This window comes from Corvus brachyrhynchos, unplaced genomic scaffold (assembly GCF_000691975.1).
Source record: "Corvus brachyrhynchos isolate BGI_N302 unplaced genomic scaffold, ASM69197v1 scaffold249, whole genome shotgun sequence".
NCBI classification, from domain to species: Eukaryota; Metazoa; Chordata; class Aves; order Passeriformes; family Corvidae; genus Corvus; species Corvus brachyrhynchos.
In genome coordinates, this window is record NW_008240226.1 from 930084 (window position 1) to 951616 (window position 21533).

Genomic DNA, 21533 nt, shown 5'->3' on the forward strand with positions numbered 1-21533 from the left:
CCCTTAAAGCTTCTAAGTAAGTTCAAGGGAAAGTGTTGTTAGAAAGCATATAGTATTCGCTTAGAACGAAAATAACGCCCCTCCACAACTGCTGAAGTCACCCAATGAATAAACAAACAACAAAAACAACAGAAAACCAGCTAGCATTTGCAGGAGACTTAAAAACCTGGGGTTTGTTTGGTTTTAATCCATTAATATTGAGACATTAAATAATTGTTCCCCTACCTTGCTTGGTCTCAGATACATTCAATCCTCTGCCACAGCAATCATCCTTGTGATGCAAGTATGTCAGTGTATTTCAGGTTTCAATGGAGCTACTACTGACCATAACGATATAGAATTTGGGCAGTTGATTGATCTCAGAAAAATCCTGAGTTTCATTTTTACCTTTGAACAGCGAAGCAGTAGGATACAGATGAAAGAGGTATGCAGTTATCCGCCTTCTATAGAGTTTTCCTACGTTGTTCTACAGCAAAGAATGTGATATTTGAGGGTTGCCTCACATAAATGAAGGACTTGTGTCCCTAGATTCCTGATGTGAAATTGGTATGGACACAATGATATGTGGGAGTTTTTGTGGATGTTTTCGTTTGTTTGTTTTCCCTCCAGGATAGTGGGCCGATTTGTATCTCAGTAGTGAACCTCATCCCCAGCAGGTGTGGGTGTCAAAGTTTAGATCCGGTAAAGACAACTTGCTACTCCTGTATGCTTGAGATTGTGATTCTTGACCTTAACAGTGTGTCTGCTGTTTTGCTTTCATGCTTTTTTTCCCAGTTTAAAAACAGAAAGCACTTTCTCACATTCTCTGATGTAATTAACGTGCCATTGTTAAATCTGGTCATTACACCAACATGAGAAAATTTTGTAAACGTTGGGAAAAACTTCCACCTGTCCTGACATAATGCATTTTTTTCACTTCTGAAGTACTGAAAGAGCTTAGGAAATGAAACTAATCTGTGACCATTCTGCCAACGGAAGTCATTAATATAGCAAATTTTGTGCCTAAGTTTTACATTTAATAATGGTGATGTATAGTTTTAAAGCCATGTTAATATGCATTAACATACGGCTTGTGTAAGAACGAACGCTTTGCTTTGTGTAAAAATTGCAGGTAAATCAGTTAAACATCACCTAAAGTGACTTCACAAACATACATATTATGTATGATTTTGACCTAGAAGGAACACAAAAGATATGTTTATTTTTTACTTTTGTTTGTTGGTTGTTGGTTTTTTTTCTTCCCCTAAAAGCATTGTTGGATAAAAAGCATAAATAATTATGGAGTCCAGAAAAAAGTTTCTGTGCTCTGGTGCTGTGATGAGCCTTTGCTCAAGTCAGTTTTATAAGTTAATTTAGATATTCTGGAAATAGGGTGTCTTGTCACATTTTGGATGAGTGTCCATCAGTTACAGGTTTTCTTCATACCTGCTCTAGCATAGTTGTCGAACAGAATTCAATGGCAAGTATTTTAGATGAATACTATGACTTGCTCCCATTTTAAGATGGATGGCATGCAAATAGAAAGTTTGCTGTGCTGAAAGCAGAGCTGTGCACAGAAGGTGACAAATGAGTCTGCTGTCAGAGGGAAGATTGGCAGCCTACGGCACATCCACCCAGCTGAGGCACCAGCCCAACTGCTCTGGGCTTGCCATTATTTTAAAGATCTGGATTATAGATTCATCTGCAGCAGCAGTTCAACAGAAGGGCATTTGTTCAAATGGTCTGTAACATTAGTAAATGTGTTATCAAAACAGCACACACCACCCTGCTGTAAGTCTTGCTTGGGTGTCACCAGTTGCGCAGTAAACATCTTTGTACCGATGGCAGTGCCACAGCTTCATGAATTAAAAAAAAATAATTAACATGGTGAATACTGTTACTTTATCTGTGTGTTTTGGCCAAAGTGGTATTTTAGTAGCTTGGAGAACATATTTGGTAATTTTATTCAACAGTTTTATTTAAAGTTCTCAAAGTTCTTGAGAAAATACTAGCAGGGATAGATGTGCCTAGACATCCCATGTCTGCTTTATGCTGATAAATAGGAACTCGCTTGCATGAAATTGGGTCATATGGCCAGAGATTTAAATTGTTGGCAGTAAATTTGTCTGAATATTTCAGAAATAAGAGTTACATATTGTATGGGACATTTAAATGTACTGTAGCATTTTGAGTGCATTATTGTTCTGGGTTTTTAGTGGTTTCAGTTGGCGTTTTTAAATCTGATGGGAGCAACAGATTGTTATGTAGTAATCTCTCTGGTAAGGTTGGGAGGCAGAGAACCACCAGCATTATAAAATTCAGAAGCATGCTCCTGGGAGCTTAACAGTGTTGTGTCCAATAGCCCTGAGCTTAAATTTAAGTTTCAAACTTCCACTTCTTTCCAAGTGAGGAGGGCGGGGGAAAGAGAAGATAGCTGTGCCTTATTTTCCTTAAAATTATGTACTCCATTCTTTCACTCTTCAATTTAGCTGTCTGTTATTCCACCTACACAGCTGTGTAATATCTATGTAATTGTCCCTTCACTGTGAATGTTTTTTCTAGCTACTGGAGTCATGCAGTGGCAGTAAATTCGATGACCTTAGAGTGTTCTGTTGGTTTTTGCCTAGATATTTGAACATGAAGGAAATGATACTTTACATTGTGTTTAAAGGGAAGGGGAAAATGTGCTGATAATTTCTGGTTTTGAGGTACTTCAGGAAAAGAATGGTCTCTGTGTATGTAATGTGTATAAAAATTTAACTACTTCTGTAAGTAGTTGTGAGTTAAGGTGACTGCTTGAAACTGAGGAATTGAGTTAATCTGTTGTTGTACAGCATTTGTCATTAACCTAAAAAGGTTTAATACTCCAAGTGTTGTTGGTACTGCTTAGGAGAATGATATCCATGTGAGATGGTATATATGAGTGAGATAGAATATAAAATAGTTGATAATATATAATAATTAATAAGAGTTGATAATGTATATAATGTACATGGTGAGATAGAATATGAAATAGTTGAGAGACATTTCAGGCAGATGATACAAGCTGCTGAGATCTCTGCCAATTTCTACCTAGAATTCAGTATTGTTTATGAATCCATAATCCTATGGGCTAGTTCTAGGATGTCCATACATTTATAGTTGCTTCTGAAATGGTTTTTAAACATTCTTTTCTGTGGCTCATAAAGGGACACAATTTTTTTAATAAATACAGTATTTTGAAAGCAGCCATGGATAGCTCATGTGCAACTATTGCATGTCAGGTTTATTAATATCTCACTATAATAGCCTAAAAATGTTTGCAAAACTGTCTTGTTTTTTGGTTTTTTTTGGTTCCCCCCGTTCTTACATGGGTTTTGGAAAACCCATGAGCACAAAGTTGCAGGTAGGTTTTCTATGATGTATTTATACTTGGTTATGATAGAAACTTTCCACAATATATTGTTCTTGTGTTTTACACTGATTTAAATTCCAATCGTTTTTCACTGTAACCTCTTAACTATTCACTGGACTTCAGCTTTAATTATTTTTTATGAAATACAAATTCTATTGAAGTATTTTTTGAACTGAAAATGGACAGTACATACAATCACACTGTATCTGGAAATGATGGCAGTTGAGGAGGGAGGAGGAGGAAAATGGAATCAACCATTTATTTCTGAAAACTTGTTTTGACTCACAAATTGTCTGTGAGTGGTGTTTTCTTCACCTAATTACATAAATGTCACTTTTCACATTTTGAATGTAAAGAGGCTGATTTTTCAGTCTAATACATGTGAACATCAATTAAACTTTGTTAGGTTGATAAAACTTTTTGCATTCATGTACAAAGTACTGACTTAATTTACTAACAGATGAGTAAAGGTGTATACTGGTGACCAGCATAAGTAGTAAGACAGTGTTTCATGGCATTGTTACATGAAAGTTTTGTGTTTTGCTACTATTTTGATGGGTTTAATCATGTTTTCATGTTACTCTGGAAGGCTTATGCCACAGAAACCTGTGCTGGATTTTAGCTGGAAATATCATTTGATACAGAGAGAATGCATGTTGGTAGTTGTGTGTGTGTGATGGAGTTCTGAAAGTGGTGTGCTGCCTTCCTGTGCTGGGGAGATGTTTCTGTTTTGGCAGAACTTCATTTTTTTCCTGATGTGAACATAAAATACCACACTCAAATTCTGCTCGTGGTGTTAACTGCAAGGCCACCCAATCAGACTGAAAAGGGTTTTATTGCTTTGTCAACAAGTAGTATTTTTAAATTTTGTTCTAGAGAGGGTTTGCCTAAGTTTCCTAGAATTCATAACTTCTGCTACTTCTGATTACTACTTCCTCAGAAAATTGATTGCACTCAGCATTGAACTGTTTTACAAGGCTTAAGCATAATTTAATGTTTTAAAATCATCTGTTAGTTGCATTGGCACATGGCAAAGACTTTCAAAATTCTCAACTAATTGTTGTAATTGAGAATAACTTATCTTTTAGAATATACTAGAAGACCAAGGGTGTGTCATTAAACTCTCATAAATACAAATACATTCAGTTTAAAAGGTGTTGTGTGTGAAAATGTGTCCAATAGAAGAATTGTGCAAAAAATAGACTGGATTATTTCAGGATCTTTTCTGGCTTTACTAGAATTAATTTCCACTAATTTTTATAGCCTCATTTGCTAGCAATCATTGCCAGGAGTGAAGGAAATCAATGTGTAACAAACTAAACTCATTATCAGTGTACATGTTAATTTGGGGGAAGGCAGCTGCAGATTGTATGACATAGTATTCTGTAGTATCCAATTTTTTTCCTGTGTATTTTGCCTCTGTAACAACTGTTAAGTCTTTTCTTCTATTGTCCTTGTTGGGGAAAAAAAAATACTTCGAAATTATTGTAAGGCCAGATGGTCTCTGATTTTAAAGAATGTGTTGTAAAGATGTGACAGAGAACTGTACTAAAGTTGAAGCCTAATGGAAGAATGTCATGTGCCTGGCTTGGTCAATCCTGTGTCAAGTGGTACAAACCTGTGGCACTTAACAGGTGCATTGTGTGGGGCAGAGAATTTATTGCTTGAGCACAGTCCCCGTTGCATTTCAGCTCCTCTGCAGCATGATTGTGCTATTACAGTGTGAGAAGTGGTGTAGTGTGAATGGGAGTGACTGGGGATATTTCTGAGTTTAAGATACAAATTACATTCTGAGGGGAGAATTATAAATGCCGTATTTATCTCAGTCTCTTCACCTGTATCCCCATGTGTTTTTAGTAAAATTTGTGTATTCAGTGTGCTAGGAGAAGCAGGAGCTATATTCAGAAAGGCTTGCAATGGTATGTTCAAGGTGTCTGGACATGTACCTCCCACACCCCGTGGATGGATGTCTGTGGCCTGTGAAGGGGCGAAGCTGCTGAAAATCTGAGAGAGCTCATCAAGAGCACTGTTTGCTAATACGTGATAAAAATGTTTACAGCTCTGCAGCAGCTCTCTTTTGGGTGGGGGAAAAGGGAGGTGATGTGTCTGTTCTAGCATTATCTTCTTGAAAAGTCGTGTTCAGTTCAGGATTTGGCGAGGTAAACGTGGGTCCTCATTCCCACCCTGACTTCAGTGACATTCTTGGGAGCCAGCAGCAAACGGATCCCTCCCCTCTGGGGATGCCTTGATCTTCCGAGGCTGATACCAGACACAGGCAGGAGCTTGCTGTTTTATCTGCATTGTCCATCTCTACCTTAATGAGTGAAACAGTTAAGTATCGAAGGGGGCGAGCCTCTAGGAATGTGTCTTCCATTTGACTTGAATATTTTGGTGGATAAAGGGAGAGGGAGGGAGAGGAGAGAGAGAGAGAGAGAAATCCACTTACATCACTCGAACTGCATTGAGTGTGTGCCTGTGTGCAGGTTAAGAGACAGACTTCAGTGTCTTTGCTTTCTGCAGGAAGCAGCAATGCCGTTTGTATCCTAAGAGGAATTTTTTATTTAGAAAAGGAAGCATTCTTTCTACCCAGGAAATGGCTTTCCTTGTGCGTTGCTATGCCAACTGCCTGCAGCCATGGTCTTCCAAAGTAAGCACAATAACGTAATTATATTGGCGTATTGCATTCAGACTCATGATTCTCTGGGTTTTTGTGTGTGTAACTGTGTTGTATTTTTGTTGCTGACTCTTTGGGCGGTAGAATGCTTGTCTTGATTGTGAGGAACAGGCATCATAAAATTAAATGTCCATCAATGTCATGCTGCTAAGATTAATTGTGCAAACTTGGTTAGCTGAGTGGAACAGAGATCACTGGTCACTACTCTGTCAGCATCATTAGCAGCCAGGGGAGGAGGTCCCTATTCGTGTGCGCTGCCCTGATTTTGGGGGAGTGGAGGGTAGTGGTGGCGGGAGGGGGGAGGCTGCATTTGTGAGTGTGTGATTGCAAATGAAACAGGAGTATTAACAATGCTTGACTGAGTGCTGGAGGCTGGTTCCTGCACCCTGACTAATATAATACTGTATTAAGCCTTTTTGAGGGAGTCTCTGTGCAGTCAGCCATTTTAGCTTTTTTTTCGTCCTTTTCCCCCCCCCCCCCCATTCCTCAGGCTCTGGGAATGGTTTTGTTCCCTTGAATGGATGCTGGATATGTAGGGTTTCATCAAGCTCTGTGCGTCCTGACATGCTTAGACTTTCAGTGTTACAAAAATGGAGACTAACGCTGTCATTCGGATTGCTGCTCTGCACTACAAGTGCGAGGGGGGTTTTGAGCTTACCAGTAGTGACACTTTTAGCTCCAGCTCGGTTTCACCCCCTCCGCCTCTTTTTAATTTAATGCTGTAGAGGGTGACTTGCCATCCATAAGAAATTGGTACATGATGTGTAAATTCAGTTCAGCTTATGTTTCTTCATTATGAAACCACTTGCAATCCCAGCTAACCATGGAGTTATGGGCCAGCAGGAGAAACACTCAGTAAGTATTGCAAATTTTGTTTGTTCTATCACTAACCTGTCATGGGCAAACTGCATGGAGACTGAAACTGATTGTCGTCCTGCTCACCGGCTTTCCTGCTTGTGGATTTAATAGCGGGTTTGGAGGGAAAGCTGTACCTGAGGTGGCATTAATGTTGGTGGTTGTAGTTTTTAGCTTAGAAAAGGCAACTCTGTAGGTTCTTTTTGAATGTTAAAAATTTACTGAAAAAATGCTGACATACTTTGGTTGGGCAGGAAGCTTTGAGCATTCAGTTAAAATAATTATTCATTTGTTAAAACTTTAAAGCAATATGTAAGCTGTATAACAAGTGATATAATTGTAGGTGATGATAAGAATAGATTTATTCTGTCTAGTGTATGGTACTAGTGTACTGCTGCCTTGTAGCATGGCGTTTAACATCTGTGGTGCACTTACGCTGAAATGCAGAAACTGTTAGTAAAACATGGAATGAACAAAAGGCATAAGTACTGATGCTTTCTAATTGATCCCATGAGTCAGCTACACCTTTGTCATGCTTTAATCCCATAGGCTGCCTGTGTTTATTGTTTGGGAAAAATGCATTCATAAGCAGAAGAGCAAACATTATTTAACAAGGCCTCAGGTGTCAGGAATTAGGAATTTAGGTTTTGCATGACAAAAAGGTTCTGTAAGTTCTGTAAGAATGCATAGAATCTTATTGTTCAGTTAAAATGTTTAAATCTTCACGCTAGATTTTATATGGTTCAATATAGTTTTCAATCCTACAATTTGTTTCTTGAGAAGATATTTATGACTATATGTTCTGTGTGTACTGTGTCTGTTAGAATGTGCATGGGAATGTATATCGTACGTTCAGCAGATACAGTTAAGAATTGTAAATAGTGGGAAGAGGTCATAGCAGGAACTTTTTGAAGGAAGAACATTTTTTTTTTGCAAGAATTCAGTGTTGATTGTGTAGAAATACAGAAAGTAATCTAGAAATGTTTTATAGAAGTGTTTTAGAATGTGTCCAGTGAATTTTCTTACACATGTAGCAGACATATCACAGTTTCTTATTGTAGACTGTTTTGTTCCTTTCCCTTCTTTAATTACATTCTAAGTATGAGGGAGTTCATGTAACCAAACCGTTTGGTGTTCATGAAATATTTAAAACTTCATCTAAAAAAAACCCAAACAAAACCCACCTTCTTTCCTCCTGAAACTCAAGCACTGAAGAAGCTGAAATAGAATAGGATACTTTGAATTGGCAAATAGGAATAAAGTGAAAAAGCTGCATATATATTGGGTTTTCCTGCTCTTTCTACCCTCCAAAGAATGTCAATGAAAAGTTCTGGATTTACTCTGGTAGCACAGCAAGTTTAACTGATATAAATAAGTGCTTATAGATAAAGGAAAAAGCAAACCAGCTTTTTAGAAACTCTGCATTACAAACTCTGTCATGTTCTAGTTGTATAACTTTGAGTTATTTAAATCACAGAGATGAATTTCACTCTCCAAAATGGAGACTGGACCTAAATGTGGGAATAGTAAAAGGAAAAAGCTCAAGGTATTTCTTTACAAATGTCCCCATATATGCAAGAGAAAGAAATTGTACTATCTGACATGCAATTGCAGATTTTGCATGAACAAAAGACTATAGTTTAAAGACTATATAGAACTTTAAATTTTTAGGACACAGTAGCTCAGTAAAAAACACCACTTTGTCTGTGAAACTATTCATGCCTGTACACCAGGTAGACATTATTTTCCTTGGAAGGTGAGACTGAAAGATGTAAATTTTTCATAGAGAGGAAGGCACAAGACTTTATCTTACTTTGCCTAAGAGGAAAACTTCTTGAATTAATCATTTCTGGTAATGAGTTATTTTCATGTTAGTATGTTCCCAGAATTCTAAATATTTTATTGATATCTGACTTGAACTTGTTTCACAGAGAGAGGCTTAATTACTTTGGTGACATCCCCACCCAGAGTCTCACAGCTTGATTTTCTGGAACTGAATGCAAAATTCAGTTTCAATCTGGAACTGAATGCAAAAATCTCCTGTGCAAGGTTTCACAAATTTCTGTGAATTAATTTTAGTTAATGTTGTTAAATCTTAATTTCACAGTAGTTTAGTTAGGGAATGAGAGATATGGTTTAAATCTACTGTTCTGTGAAAATACAATGTAGAGTGGCCATTGTGTTAATCATGGTGAAAATGGAGAGAGGAAGATTTAAAAATGCTTTTGTGTTTCCTAGATTTTTTTAATATAAAAAATAAAATCAGCAGCATCAATCAAGTGTATTGGTCTTACATGCCTCATATTTCATAAATTGGAAGAGTTTGAAGCAGTGCTACAAACACGTATCTGAAAGTGATGTTCCTTGATACACAACTACTGTCATCTGTTTAACAAGGAGTAAAATTATGCTCGGGGTGAAAGATGGCAAGAGAAATGAAAGCCGGATTGTTGCGAAACTACTTCTGCCTAGTTCTTGTATTTAATGTACTTTACCAGATTTTGTGTAAAAAAAAGAATCTTAGAATGGTTTGGGTTGGAAGGGTCCTTGAAGACCATTTTCTTCCAACCCCTCTGGCGTGGACAGTCTACCTTCTGTAGACCAGGTTGCTCAGATCCCCATCCAGCCTGGCCTTGAACACTTCCAGGGTTGGGACGTCTTCAGTAGGTTCCTTCCGCTTGGCTGTGTCCTTGCTGATTATGAGAGTCCTCTCAGCTAGCTTTGTAGTGCTTTCATTATAATTTTCCTAATCTTAAATTTTAGGAAGATGAATGATGTTTCAAAAAATAGTGCTTTGTGGATGTTGAAACAGTCTCTTGAAAAGCTTTACACATTGCATCTTACACCTGGTTTATTATGTGGAAAAAAAGGCACATGAAGGTCTAGTGCATGAGGGTTCCCATTGTAGGCGTGGGCCTTGTAAAGCGTTAGCTTTCTATCTCATTTCTCCTTTTCTTTTGTGTCTATTGTTTGTAGGAACTTTACTCAAGGTCAACTTAAAAAAACTAAATGAAAGAATTGACAGGTATAATGACTTGTAAAAATGAGACTTGAGATGCATAGTTCTTACATGACTGTGTAATGATTAACAACTCAGGAATTGTGCAGTACTTTGGAGTGACTTATGGACAACCTTGTAAGAAAGTACAGTTTTACTTCAGGTGTAATTGCAATAAAGTCTGCTAATAAAGGACATGTTTCGCTGCTGGCACAGTGACACTTCTTTAGTGATCATGGGTACTGCAGTCTTTGATTTGCTTGACCTCTCTTGAATTACTAAAAAATATTGGAAACAATAAGTCAAATTTTTGGGTTGTTCTTACCATATTTTAGTTCACGAAGATTTGTGGCTGTGTGCTAGGGGTCTCCCAGGAAAGAGAAGCAAATGAGTGGCATTTTGAGGAAAAAAGCCTTGAATGGGAATTGTTCAAATATGGTTATTTTAGTTTGATGTGTAGTAAGGGTGCCAGTTGGCATGCTTTCCTAAGAAATCTAGAACTATACTAGAAATAATTTTCTGTTACAGGAAGAGATCATCAGTATATTTTCTTAACTCATGTAATAATGTAACCTGGTATAGTTATTTGTCCTTTGAGTGAGCATCACACAGCACTAGTAAGACATGGGAAAGAAAGGTGTGGTATTGTGGTCAGATGGCTACAGTTGCTAAGCTTTTGCACGTTTGTATATACATATCTGGAACAAAGGTAGTAGTGATCTGTTAGCTGCTGCAGCTGCTGATGCTTATGATTTTGTTCATCTTGATGAATTACATTGTTCTGGGACCTGATACAGATTATCTTCTTTTCTTGTTAGGCACGTTTGTTTTTAGCACTTATTGAAACCAGATTTCTGGTTTGGCCCTTGCTGATTATTCCTTTCCTTTTAATTTGCATATTTTGAAAAAAATTTTCCTCTGTGGAGACCAATAACGGGGTTGTGGATTTTTGACGTGATTAGAAATAGTGTTTCACCTCTTTATAGGTGCATTATGATAGAGTCTTTAATTGCATGACCATATATCTTCTGCAAGATTCATCTCATGATGGATAGCTCTGATGTGATGAGCAGCTGTTTGATGTTTTGGGCTAGCTTCATTGCTCAAAAGGCCAGGTTGTGTTTATGGTGTACTATTCATGTCTTACTCAGAAGAGAAAAGCGTAAATATTATTCTCTTCTGTGGCTTTCCAAGATGCTTGTAACTACAGTGTTAATGCAATTAATTAAGGTACTGTGGGGGCGGCATGATCTTAATTTTTCAGGTAGGTCTGCTGAAGCAAATCTTTGGCAAAACATAAGGCAGAATTCTGAGAGCTTAAGATGGTCATTCCACAGCACAGGTAGGTGCAAATAAGCATTCGAAGGATGGATTTTGTTGCTTGAATTTTCTGTATTGGCCCAGTTCAGGCACTCACAGCCTAATGATCATATGAAAGGTTGATTTTAAGTGACTTGCCTGGCATCCTGCCAGAGATCTGTGGTAGACTATGGCTAAATTCCTGTTCTGCAGGACAGCATTTAACTGCAGATTTCCCCAAAATCTTATAAATGGCAAAATTTGAGTCATTTCATAGGAAGGGCAGTGAATGCATTTAGTGACCTGTAGAGATGGCAATGAGAGCATCCTTGGCATGTAGAAGATGTCCTGCTGTCTTTCTGTTACGGTTTCAATGCCTGGGGATTGCACAGCATATTTCAAACTGAGAGGAGAAAAAATTAAGAAAAAAGAAAACCCACAAAACCATACCAGAAAGGCTGCCATCTACATGTAATGAAGTGGCTAAAATTTTTTCAGGTCAATGTGGATAGTGATGTAGAAGATTGCACAGTAGGGCATCTTTTTAGCGAGCTTATGAAGTAAGAGAATTTCAAGCCTCCCAACATGATCAGTATTATGGGTCTGGTTTATATTCCAAAGTGGTCAAATCTAGTGGTGCTGTTGGAGTGTTTGCAGAGTGATATTTTTGATGGTGCATGCTGGAATGTGGCATTTATAGTCACAATGCAGATGTGAACCTGAAAAGGAAAGTCAGCTTCTTCCAAAATGCTATTTTGAGAGACTAAAGCTATTTATTATTACTGAGTTGTTGGCACTCCTGCGTGATCATCAGACGTGCTCAAAATCTAGCTGAAATTGAGAGCTGCTGATACCCAACAATTAAGGAAAAACAAAAACTATCCAAGCAACCAGAAATCCCAAACATCAAAAGAAGTAAAAAAAAATCCTAAATCCCTTAAGATAGTGTTGACTTGCTCCTGATTCTATGAGTTAATAAAGGTATAAGAAGAGAAACTCTAAAAAGCAGAAGATAACGTGTTAAGTAGCCTAAGTTAAAAATACTGGGGAATTCACAATATGGTGAATGAGTAGCATGAAGTTCATTGTAAGTAGAAGCAAGCACTAAGGAAATCCTGTGCCTCAGTATCTCAGGTTCATTATTCTACCTGCAAAATAATTGCAATCCCTTGCTGAATACTGGCTCGAGGGTTTTAATCAGTGATACTTGCACTGGTACTTCATTTCCAAGTGACGTAAACTCAACAGTTTAGCAAACAAAACCATAAAAATATTCCAGTGAGAGGAAGTAAATTAGATTTTTTGGGAAATTTCATTTTTAATTATCTAAGGCAGGGGATCTCAGTGATATGTAAAGAAATGTGTAGCTTATAAGAGGATTAGAAAGTGCTGTGAATTGTGTTGTTTTTTTCTGCAGTTATGACTGCTGCTGGTACTACTCCAGTATGCAAAAGCGAGGGGAGGTGTCTGGTGTTCTGTATTCTGCTGCTAACATGATCTGAAGCTTCTCTGCAAAGTACTTCTGTACTTGATAAGGTTGTCTGCAAAATCAATGAAATATCAAGAGATAACTGGAATGATTTAAGAATGGGAGCATTAGGAACTATGATTTCTAAATTCTGAACTAGAATTGCATAAACATTTAGGCTATGTTCAGACCATCAGCACTCTGGGATCATGATGTCGGTGCTGGAAGCTATTAAGTATAATTTTTTTTAAGCTTATTTAAAGTTCGTTTTTCTTTAATTATCTTGCATATTTTTTATTCCTTGTTGTATTCTAGGCTTTAAATTGCTACAAATTAGCCCTTAACAACATCCTTGATGTTTGAAAAACTGAGCTAATTTTACTAACCCCTCAATGAATACACTGTGGTATGATTTTTGATTGACTGAAATAGAGACAAGATTTCAGGATCTTAGGGTTATTTTATTAAAGCCTGATTTTTATTTTTGATAACTTGATTGCAGCAACAGGTATATGACCAGACTACTGATTCTTTTCAATTAATATTACTGATGCATTCTTGTTAGCTTTTTCTAAAATTTGAAATTAATAGAAGTAATATTACTAGAAAGAGGAAAAAAAAAATCATGATATGGTATTTCAGGAGTTGTGCAGGTGAGTGTAATACTGAACCAGTGTTTGAGTAATATGGCTAATATTAAGGATTTGAGAAACATGGAATATTATTGTCTTGAGATTTAACCTTGACCAAAGAACCTTGTACCTGCCACACTTCATTCTCAATATTGTATTTAAGAATGCGGTAGCTGTAGTGCAAGAGAAGTGTGGTATGACTCCAGCAGTTCTGCAGTGTTTTTAGGATTCTAACCTCTGCATGCTTCACCCATCAATCTGTAACAGAAATGTCACTGGCACTCGTATGGTATCCCAGAATTGGATGGTTGGTGGTTATTCCAATTTTGTCAGCTTGCCAGTAGTCTTTTTGCTGTTCATTTTGAGATGGTGATGATTCAGCTGAGAACCAGGGGAAGAATAAACTGTGCTGAAGGGGTGTCTGCTCAGTGGGTTACCTGTGAAAGCTGATCCTGTGCCCAGAAGCTAAAATTTATTGGAGCGTTTATCATTCCTTCCAAACCCCCTGTTTGTATGGGGATACTAGAAGGACAGATGAAGGACAACAGATTGCAATGCTGTTATGTGGGTGATGTTGAAGGTAAACAGCTTTACATTATAATACCTGACACAAGCAGCGCTGCTGCTTGGTCCCTAATACATCTGAGGTGCTGGGGTGGAGATAATTATTGCCTAAATTTATTTTGTTTAATTTTTCACTTGTGAAAGATGAAGATTCACAGCATTTGGTGAAAGAACTGGAAGACAGGAAATTTTGTGTGTATGTTGTTTGTAATTTACTCTCGTGGTGCTGGACTTGGTTACCGGACTGCAAGATTCTATTAATTCCATCAGCAAGAATGTTGGTCCTTTGGGCAAAGGGCTGTATTTGTCTTTTTGGGTTGCCCTCACTGAAAATGTGAAGCTTGCTGCTATGAACCAACTTCATGGTTCAGCTCACCTGGCATTCTATACTTGGCCTAAACCTTAAGCTGCTCAAAAAGCTAAAAATAAGGCCATAGGTCCTTTTGCGATCAGTGGTCTCCATTGCAGATGTTGGAACACAAAATCCTGGCATGTTTAGTTCCCTTTTTGTGAAAAGTGAAAGAGAATTTTCCTAAATGGCAAGCAGCTTGCTAAACCTCGCAGCTTGCTAAACCTCACAGCTTGGACTGAGTAGTTTTCTAGCCTTTCCAAAGTCCTGAGTTATAGGCAGTCAAGTTGATGCCTCCAGTAATATGATGTTCCTTCCAAAGCCTGTCTAGAATGCCTTAAAAAAGCATCAAATAATTTGATCTGCTACAATTTCAGTAGTTCCTGTCCTTTGTAGTGTATGGAGTGTGACTGCCCTTCCTTTAACTCAAATGGGTTTTCTGGTCTTTCCTTACATGTCTTCTGCCAGTTTAGTGACCACTGTAAACAGCAGAAAGCTCTGAATCATTTGACAAAATGTGAAGATCTTACTTTGAACGTGAAAACGGTTGTGACTCTTTACACTCAAATGTATGCATACCTCCATGGCATTTCCAGCTCTTAAATGGAGATGGCAATTCTTCTTTTGGACTGGAAATATGCAAACTGGTTTAACACCAGGCTTCTCTTTCAGTTCCAGCTTCTCAACATGGATCAAGAGCCAGCTGCTTTTCAAAATAGAGGAAAAGCAGGCTTGTGAGTTAGAATGCAGGAGAAGAGCAAAGTATTACATTATATGTGTATTTAGGAGCTGTTAATAAGCTAACAAATGCTGTGGCAGGCATAAAATGTAGCTCCATGTAGCCCTTGTAGCTTTCTACCTGTAGATGACTTATTTCAACTGTCCCAGGCTTGGCTGGTGACCGTATGCCAGCGTTTGGTGACAGTAACGCTTCCTCTTCGTAACTGCAGTTGCCTGATCTTCAGAAGCATAGGGACAGTCAGGAACCATGCTGCAAACCCAGACAGTAACCTGATGGTCAAAAACCTCAACCTGGGATTTCTTTCACTCAGTCTATAAATATTGCCTCATTTTATCTGACTGCAGCCTGTCACTTGCTTGCAAGCATAGGTGCTGTGTGCTGGGTTGTTTGGACAAACAGACTAGGTAGGATTTATTAGTTTATAGCTTGACTCCAAACCGTGACCTTGCAAGTGAGAAAAATTGGTTTAAAGCTTTCTTCTTTTATTCCTTCTCTGAAGAATGATTTCATTAAAATGACGTTGTTCTATTTTGTGGGTCTCCCTTTGTGTGTGTAGTCATGTTGGCTTGTTTTATCGTTAAAAATAGGCTCGTACTGTTCCGTGCTGCTGTTCTTCCTGCAGAGCAAGAAGAATGGGAGCTGGGTTGTGCTCTTAGGCCTCCATCCATAGCATTGTTTCCTAAATGCATGTCTGCTGCTGTGTGCCTGCCAGCCTGCCAAATGCTGTAGGAGTTGCATGAATGTCAGGAAGGTCTAATGCAGGACGATTTGAAAGAGCATGGGAATGCCTGAAAAAGAGAACATGGGTGCAGAATTGGGCCTTACATATACTATTGGTAGTGGGATTGATGGCTTGAAAACGGGGTGATGAGGGACATTGTACCCAAATGTATTTAGTGATGGTTGAAAAAAAATAATCAATCTAGATTTTGGGAAATCTAAACTGAATTTTGGGAGTTATTTCTTAGTTAGCTATATCCTAGGTTTGCTGAACCATCAGCCCTGTTCTCAAGTAAGTTTTTTGTGCTCTTGATTTGTTGAGGGGTTTTTTTTGTTTTGGTTTTTGGTTGGTTGGTTGTTGGTTTGATTTTTTTTGTTGTTTGTTTGTTGGTTTGGTTTTTTGTTTGGTTGGTTTTGGTTTTTTGGGGGGAGGTTGTTGGGGTATTTTTTCCTACATGTGAACACCTAGAGGTTCTTCAAAACACTTTTTGCCTGTGCTGTTTCACCAGTCAAGGTACCACTTGACCTCTAAATCTTGATGTATTTCTGATAACAAACTAGGAAAAGAAGGAACCTGTATTTTCCAATTTCTTGGCAGGCAGTAGCTCTTTTCTCTGCTAGATTGCTCAGGAAAGAGTCAGATGTTAGACTTGGATGTGTCTCACTGGTCTTTTCAGTCTTGACCTGCATCACCAGTGGATTTTCAGCTAGGTTTTTTGACCTTTGAATAAGAAGCTGACTATAGAGGGATTTTTTTTTTTTAAATATACATAAATAATGTAGAAGGATCTTTTTTCTGTTGTCCTCACTTTTAAGGAACCAGGAGGAAAAGGAAAATGCATGAATTTATGGATTTTGGAGCCGTAGTAAAATGTGCTACTTAAATAATTAACTTCGTGTCTGGGAAAGGTTGTTAACTGGATTTTTTTTTTTTAAGGCAGCAGAGAAGACTCATGTTTTATTTTAAAACTGAAGCTGTTCACAGCTGTAGGAGCAGGCTGAAAACCAAATTAAAATGACAACAGTGTTAGTTTCTTTTAATAACTGTGGAAGTCTGTATGCTAGGTGTACCTCTCCTTGCCTGTTGATGTATGACTTCTGCAAATATTTTTTGTGGTCTGACCCTGGGAATTTCTGTCCTATCAATCTTGCTCATTTTCAAATCAGGTTCTTAATAGTTGGTAATACTGTTGTTTTGGAAGGGGTTGTTTGTGTGTCTTGTGAGAAGATTAGAGACTTCTTGCATTTCAGAGTAAAGGATTTTGGAAATTTCCATTTAGCAGATATTTTCCAAGGTCCCTGAATACAGCTGCTTTTCCTAAATAAGGGTCACTAAAGTGTGGTTTCCCAAACAGTGGTGTGCATGTCTGCAGTAGGATATAGAAAATCTAGTTATCTACTTGTTTCCTGTTGAAGGAAGAGGTTGTTTAGGCAGTTAAATGTCACTCCTACACCTGCAACTTCCATTAGTATTGTACATTAGTATTCCTTCTGTGATGATGGTACCCAGGGAAAACTAAACTTAGGAATTCCTGAGTTAGAGTAGCATGATTATTTTTAGGGTTGTTTTAAGTGAAGATTCAGTGTTCCAGCTGGGGTTTTATTCAGTGAAGCATCCAGAGATAACATGCTTAATGTAGTAATGACTAAAATGTCTACCAGTTTCATGAAAGTAGCTTTATAAATCTCTTGCACCCTGTGTTACAGCGAACAACTACTACCATTGTAGTGCTATTGTAAATCAGCAGTTGGTTTGACTCTAAAATTATGTGGTCATTGCAAGGTGACCTAATGCAGTAGTTGATGTAAGTGCACACACACCCTGAGTCTCTAAAGCTTATCGTCTGGTAGATGGGAGGAAAATGATGAATGTCACTGGTTGTAGAATGGGTGGCAGTTATTGGTCTTGGTATTTCAACCTGATTTCTGTACTGCTTGTTTTTCTGCAGCTTGGCAATCTGTGATGTAAAAATCTCTTCCTAAATAAACACCACTGAAATATTTCATGGTGTCAGTAGAATATGGAAGTTGTTACATGGGTTGTGTTTTTAGGATGCTGTTGACGCGAGGCAGGACCATACGGGACGATTCCAACTCTGTGCGCACACCTGCAGGGACACAAATAGACACATTTCTGAAAGTCACATATGAATGTCAGCATTTTAAGCAGAATAACGTGGTGCTTCAATTGACAATATCTACTTACTCTAAAGCAGCCTTATAACAGGCTCCATACGGGACCTTGTTGGTTTGCTTATCTTATAATGTAGTTGTGGACATTTGTAAAAATTAGGCAATTAAAAAAAAAAACCAAACCCCGAGGTGGGAGGGTAATGAAATTTAGTGTTAGATATAACTGTTTTGAGTAAATGTCACTCGACTACAAAGAAAAGCTCTGCAGGTTGTTTCAAAATTTATTGGAGATACTATTAATGTAAAAGATGCTTCTGTGTTGATATGTGGTAATAATTTTAAATGGCTTTGCACAGTTGTTACTGCACTGTGCTCCAGAATTGAGAGAACATCTTAGCACTTCCTAAAGACTCCTCAATGAAAAGAAGAAAAATGATCCTTTACTTTTCCCCCTTCCTATGATCACAGGGAGCACACACTAGTAAGTCTTTTGCCCAAAGCTGTAAATAGTTGTAGTAGTTTGTAGAAGCTGGACTCTTGCTCTGTGTGACAGAATAGAAACTATGGAGGTATTAGAAAAACATGATGGCACATACAGTTTTAAAAGGTTTTAGGTTTTAAAAGTTTTAAACGGTCAGTGTAACATAGTTTCATTAATTTTCTTTGACTGCCATAGGAGGAAAAGTGTAAAATAATGTAGCAAGCACATCTTGGAGTGTTACAGCAACACTCACTGCTGTTGTCTTGCCATGGCGTGAGTACGTTTGCACTTGCAAAACTCATACAATAAGTAATAAAGCTGTTTGACTAGTAGTCATGTTGGTATAGCATTAAAAAATCATAGTTATGGTAAAATCATACTATTTCAAGCTTTTGCAACATTAGTCATGTATAAAGGGAAATGCTTGCTGTTAAAAAATATTTTATCTTGTTACTGTACTATTTTTACCTTAGCCAGAAAAATAGCAAGGCTATCTATACTATTTGTAATGCAAATATGAAACCTTTTTACTCTTTGCCTTGGTCTCAGAAGCATTATCTACAGACTTTTAAGATGTTTTTAAGCAATCTTTCTTCTAAAATTCACCTTTGAAAATAACATCATCCCCATTTTCAATCAAAATTAATTGCCTTTTAGTTGCCCAACTTTTAAAAAGAAATTGTAACATTGTTTTGAAGTGCTCACTATTGTGCAATTAGCAAGCTAAAACTAGTGGTTATGGCAATATACATTTTTGCTTTATATTAAAAATTGCTACAATCAGAATATTTGGAAAAACAAGCTTTAGCAAGGGCTTTGATGTCCACTTGTGTGCTATTTGTCTTGTAATATTTCAGTTCTTCGTCTTCTTTTTTTTGTTAGAGGTGAAGCAAAAGTGTGCATCTTTCATTGTCAGACAAGGAAAATAAAGGAAACTTCCCCCCACTTTTCTCCTGGACTATTCCTTGATATTCTAAAGCAAAAATAATCCTTTGGTTAAAACTCCAAGGCTGGCATTGACATGGCCGCAGCCTTCAGGCTTCAAACAAAATTTCCATTTAATTGCTTGTGAATAGTCATGTCTCTCTTCAAATTTTCGTCAAATTTCTTTCAATTAATATGGTATTTTATAGAGGCAAGGCTCAGTTTTTGCATCTGTGCACAGGAGCTCCCTATATATTTGTATCTTTAAAAAATTTTCTTTGGAAGTGTACAGAATACTTAGAAGCTACCAATAAGAAAATCTAAAATGTTTTTATGTTAGTCATGCTGGGTTTTGTCTTTTTTCCTCTGTTGGTTAGTCTGTTTCTGAAACAATAAGTGTATGAAACAACAGGCTCACTTCAGATTTTTCTGCTTGGATGAGTGACATGGATCTGGAAAGGATTTTCTGGGTCACTGCCATTACACACTTGGGCAGCACACTCATAACTTTGTCTCGCTTCAGTCTGAAAGGCTTCTCTGCCACAGCTCCTGTGGAGTCTGATTTGGAGAATCTCTGTGGTTCATTAGATAGCCTTCTTTCAGCTTCCTGCTCATTAGGCTTTACACCTGCATTGCCTTTTACTGGAAATACTTCTTTTTCCTCCTTTCTATTTCTGGATAGTGATCATACCCTCTCTCAGTGTGGGCTGAAAAAGCTGTGCTCTTCCTGCACTTTGTCAAGTATTAGTTTTTCTTCTTCTGATAATCCTGGTGATTTTTCTCTGACTCTGTGTATGTGTATGGCTTTAAGCTATCTTTATTTAAAACACACAGCTGGGAACGTGTGCAACATTTCCAAATAAGGTCTCTGCTGGGGTCGTGGAGAAGAGCCCAGAACTGTATTTCTGGAGGATGCATGCTGTGATCGTATTGGGTTCTCCTTCTGCTGCATCACCTGAACAATTCAGTCACCTTCTGATCAGCTGATACATGGAAACTTTCTCACAGTGATTTCTCACAGGGACTTTTCCAGGTTGTTGGTTTTTGTTTTAAAGTGCGTGATTTCACATCTTTTCCTACTGCTCATCTCTTGTATCAACAGTGTCTTTTTCCACAGTGATGCCAACAGTTTTTTTCCTCCACTTGGAAAGAGGGGAGTTCTAAGATATTTTCTATATCCATCTTTCACATCTCATCTTAAAAAAACCCAAAACAATTACCTGAGTAGCCCTTAATTTATTTTTCTTTATTCTAGAATCAATTAACTTTGATTTCTTTTGCTATTTTAAGTTAGCTCAGGGCAGTAAAATTCAGTGCAGTGGTTCAGTATTAAAGTGGAGTGGTTCGGTATTAAAGTGCAGTAGTTCAGATTAAATGGTTGCAGTTCAAAACTGAGCTATCACTTCATGAATGTTTGAAAAACTTCACTGAGTTTTGTTAGATTGGCTAGAATGCTGTAATCATGAAGTATTCTGTGATCAGGTGTAACACACCCCACCACCAACACATGGTGTGGTATAAGAGCAGCCCTCCTGATGGGGAGGCTTCAACACTTGGAACTGCAGGCATTTCACAGGGTCTTTGCTTTAACACTTAAGATGTGCCCAGGATATGTGTTTTCACTTGTGGGGTAAACTCTTTACTTTTCTATTGTGGTTTTTAAATTCTGAGTGGTGCTTTAAAGCTGAAAATAAAATCTGGGTGCAGGTGCCATCATTTTTACCCCTGCTGGTGTAATTGCTTTTTAGCATCCCCCCAGGTCTCCTTGTGAGACTGCTGTGTAAGTAATCCAGATTGAGTCTGTAAATGAGATATACACGAGCATTCTATTATTTATTTAAAATATTCTGCAGGATTTAAAACATCTTCCTTGAAAATGTTTGAACTAACATTTCCTGTAAACATATGTGCCCACATAAAGTGTTGTTGAACTTTTTTTGTTTTTATGTCCCTAGGCATAAATTTTTTGTCTGGTTTCCTGTGGAAACAAAGTTTGTGACCAGGCTCTCTGTTCCTTCCTCTCCCACAGTTGCTTGTAATAGGCCACAGAGTTCAAAATTTAACCTTACAAGCCTCCAAAAGCCCTGAAAGTGGGCCATTTAGTTTCCAACCCAGCAGTAGTTCTCAGCATATTAAACACCCAAACAGCCACAAATGGAAGTGTTTAGAAATACTTATTGTGGGAAAAAAATCAGCATACATTTTCTTAGTATGAAAATCAGTTATTCCCAAGAGAGAGATCTCTGCAAAGCTGGGCTTTGTTATTTTATTTCTCCTCCACGTATATTAAATAATAGGGAGCCTTTACAGAAGTTCAGTGA

The 21533-nt window shown here is 37.8% G+C and overlaps 1 protein-coding gene across 12 annotated transcripts in view; it reads left to right on the plus strand.

Annotated features, from left to right (window-relative positions):
- Positions 1-21533, plus strand: part of RAPGEF2 (Rap guanine nucleotide exchange factor 2) — a 134345-nt gene that overhangs the window by 56184 nt on the left and 56628 nt on the right. The window contains exon 1 of one of the 12 annotated variants that reach the window (XM_017745119.1): positions 5936-6020. The exons of 8 other annotated variants lie outside the window; for them this stretch is intronic. In XM_017745119.1, the coding sequence (XP_017600608.1) occupies positions 5967-6020 (54 nt within the window). In that variant the 5' untranslated portion in view covers positions 5936-5966. Of the gene's footprint in view, positions 1-5935; positions 6021-6534; positions 6903-21533 lie in introns of those variants that run through there. 3 more of the 12 variants (XM_017745120.1, XM_008641922.2, XM_017745118.1) reach the window with 3 other exon arrangements.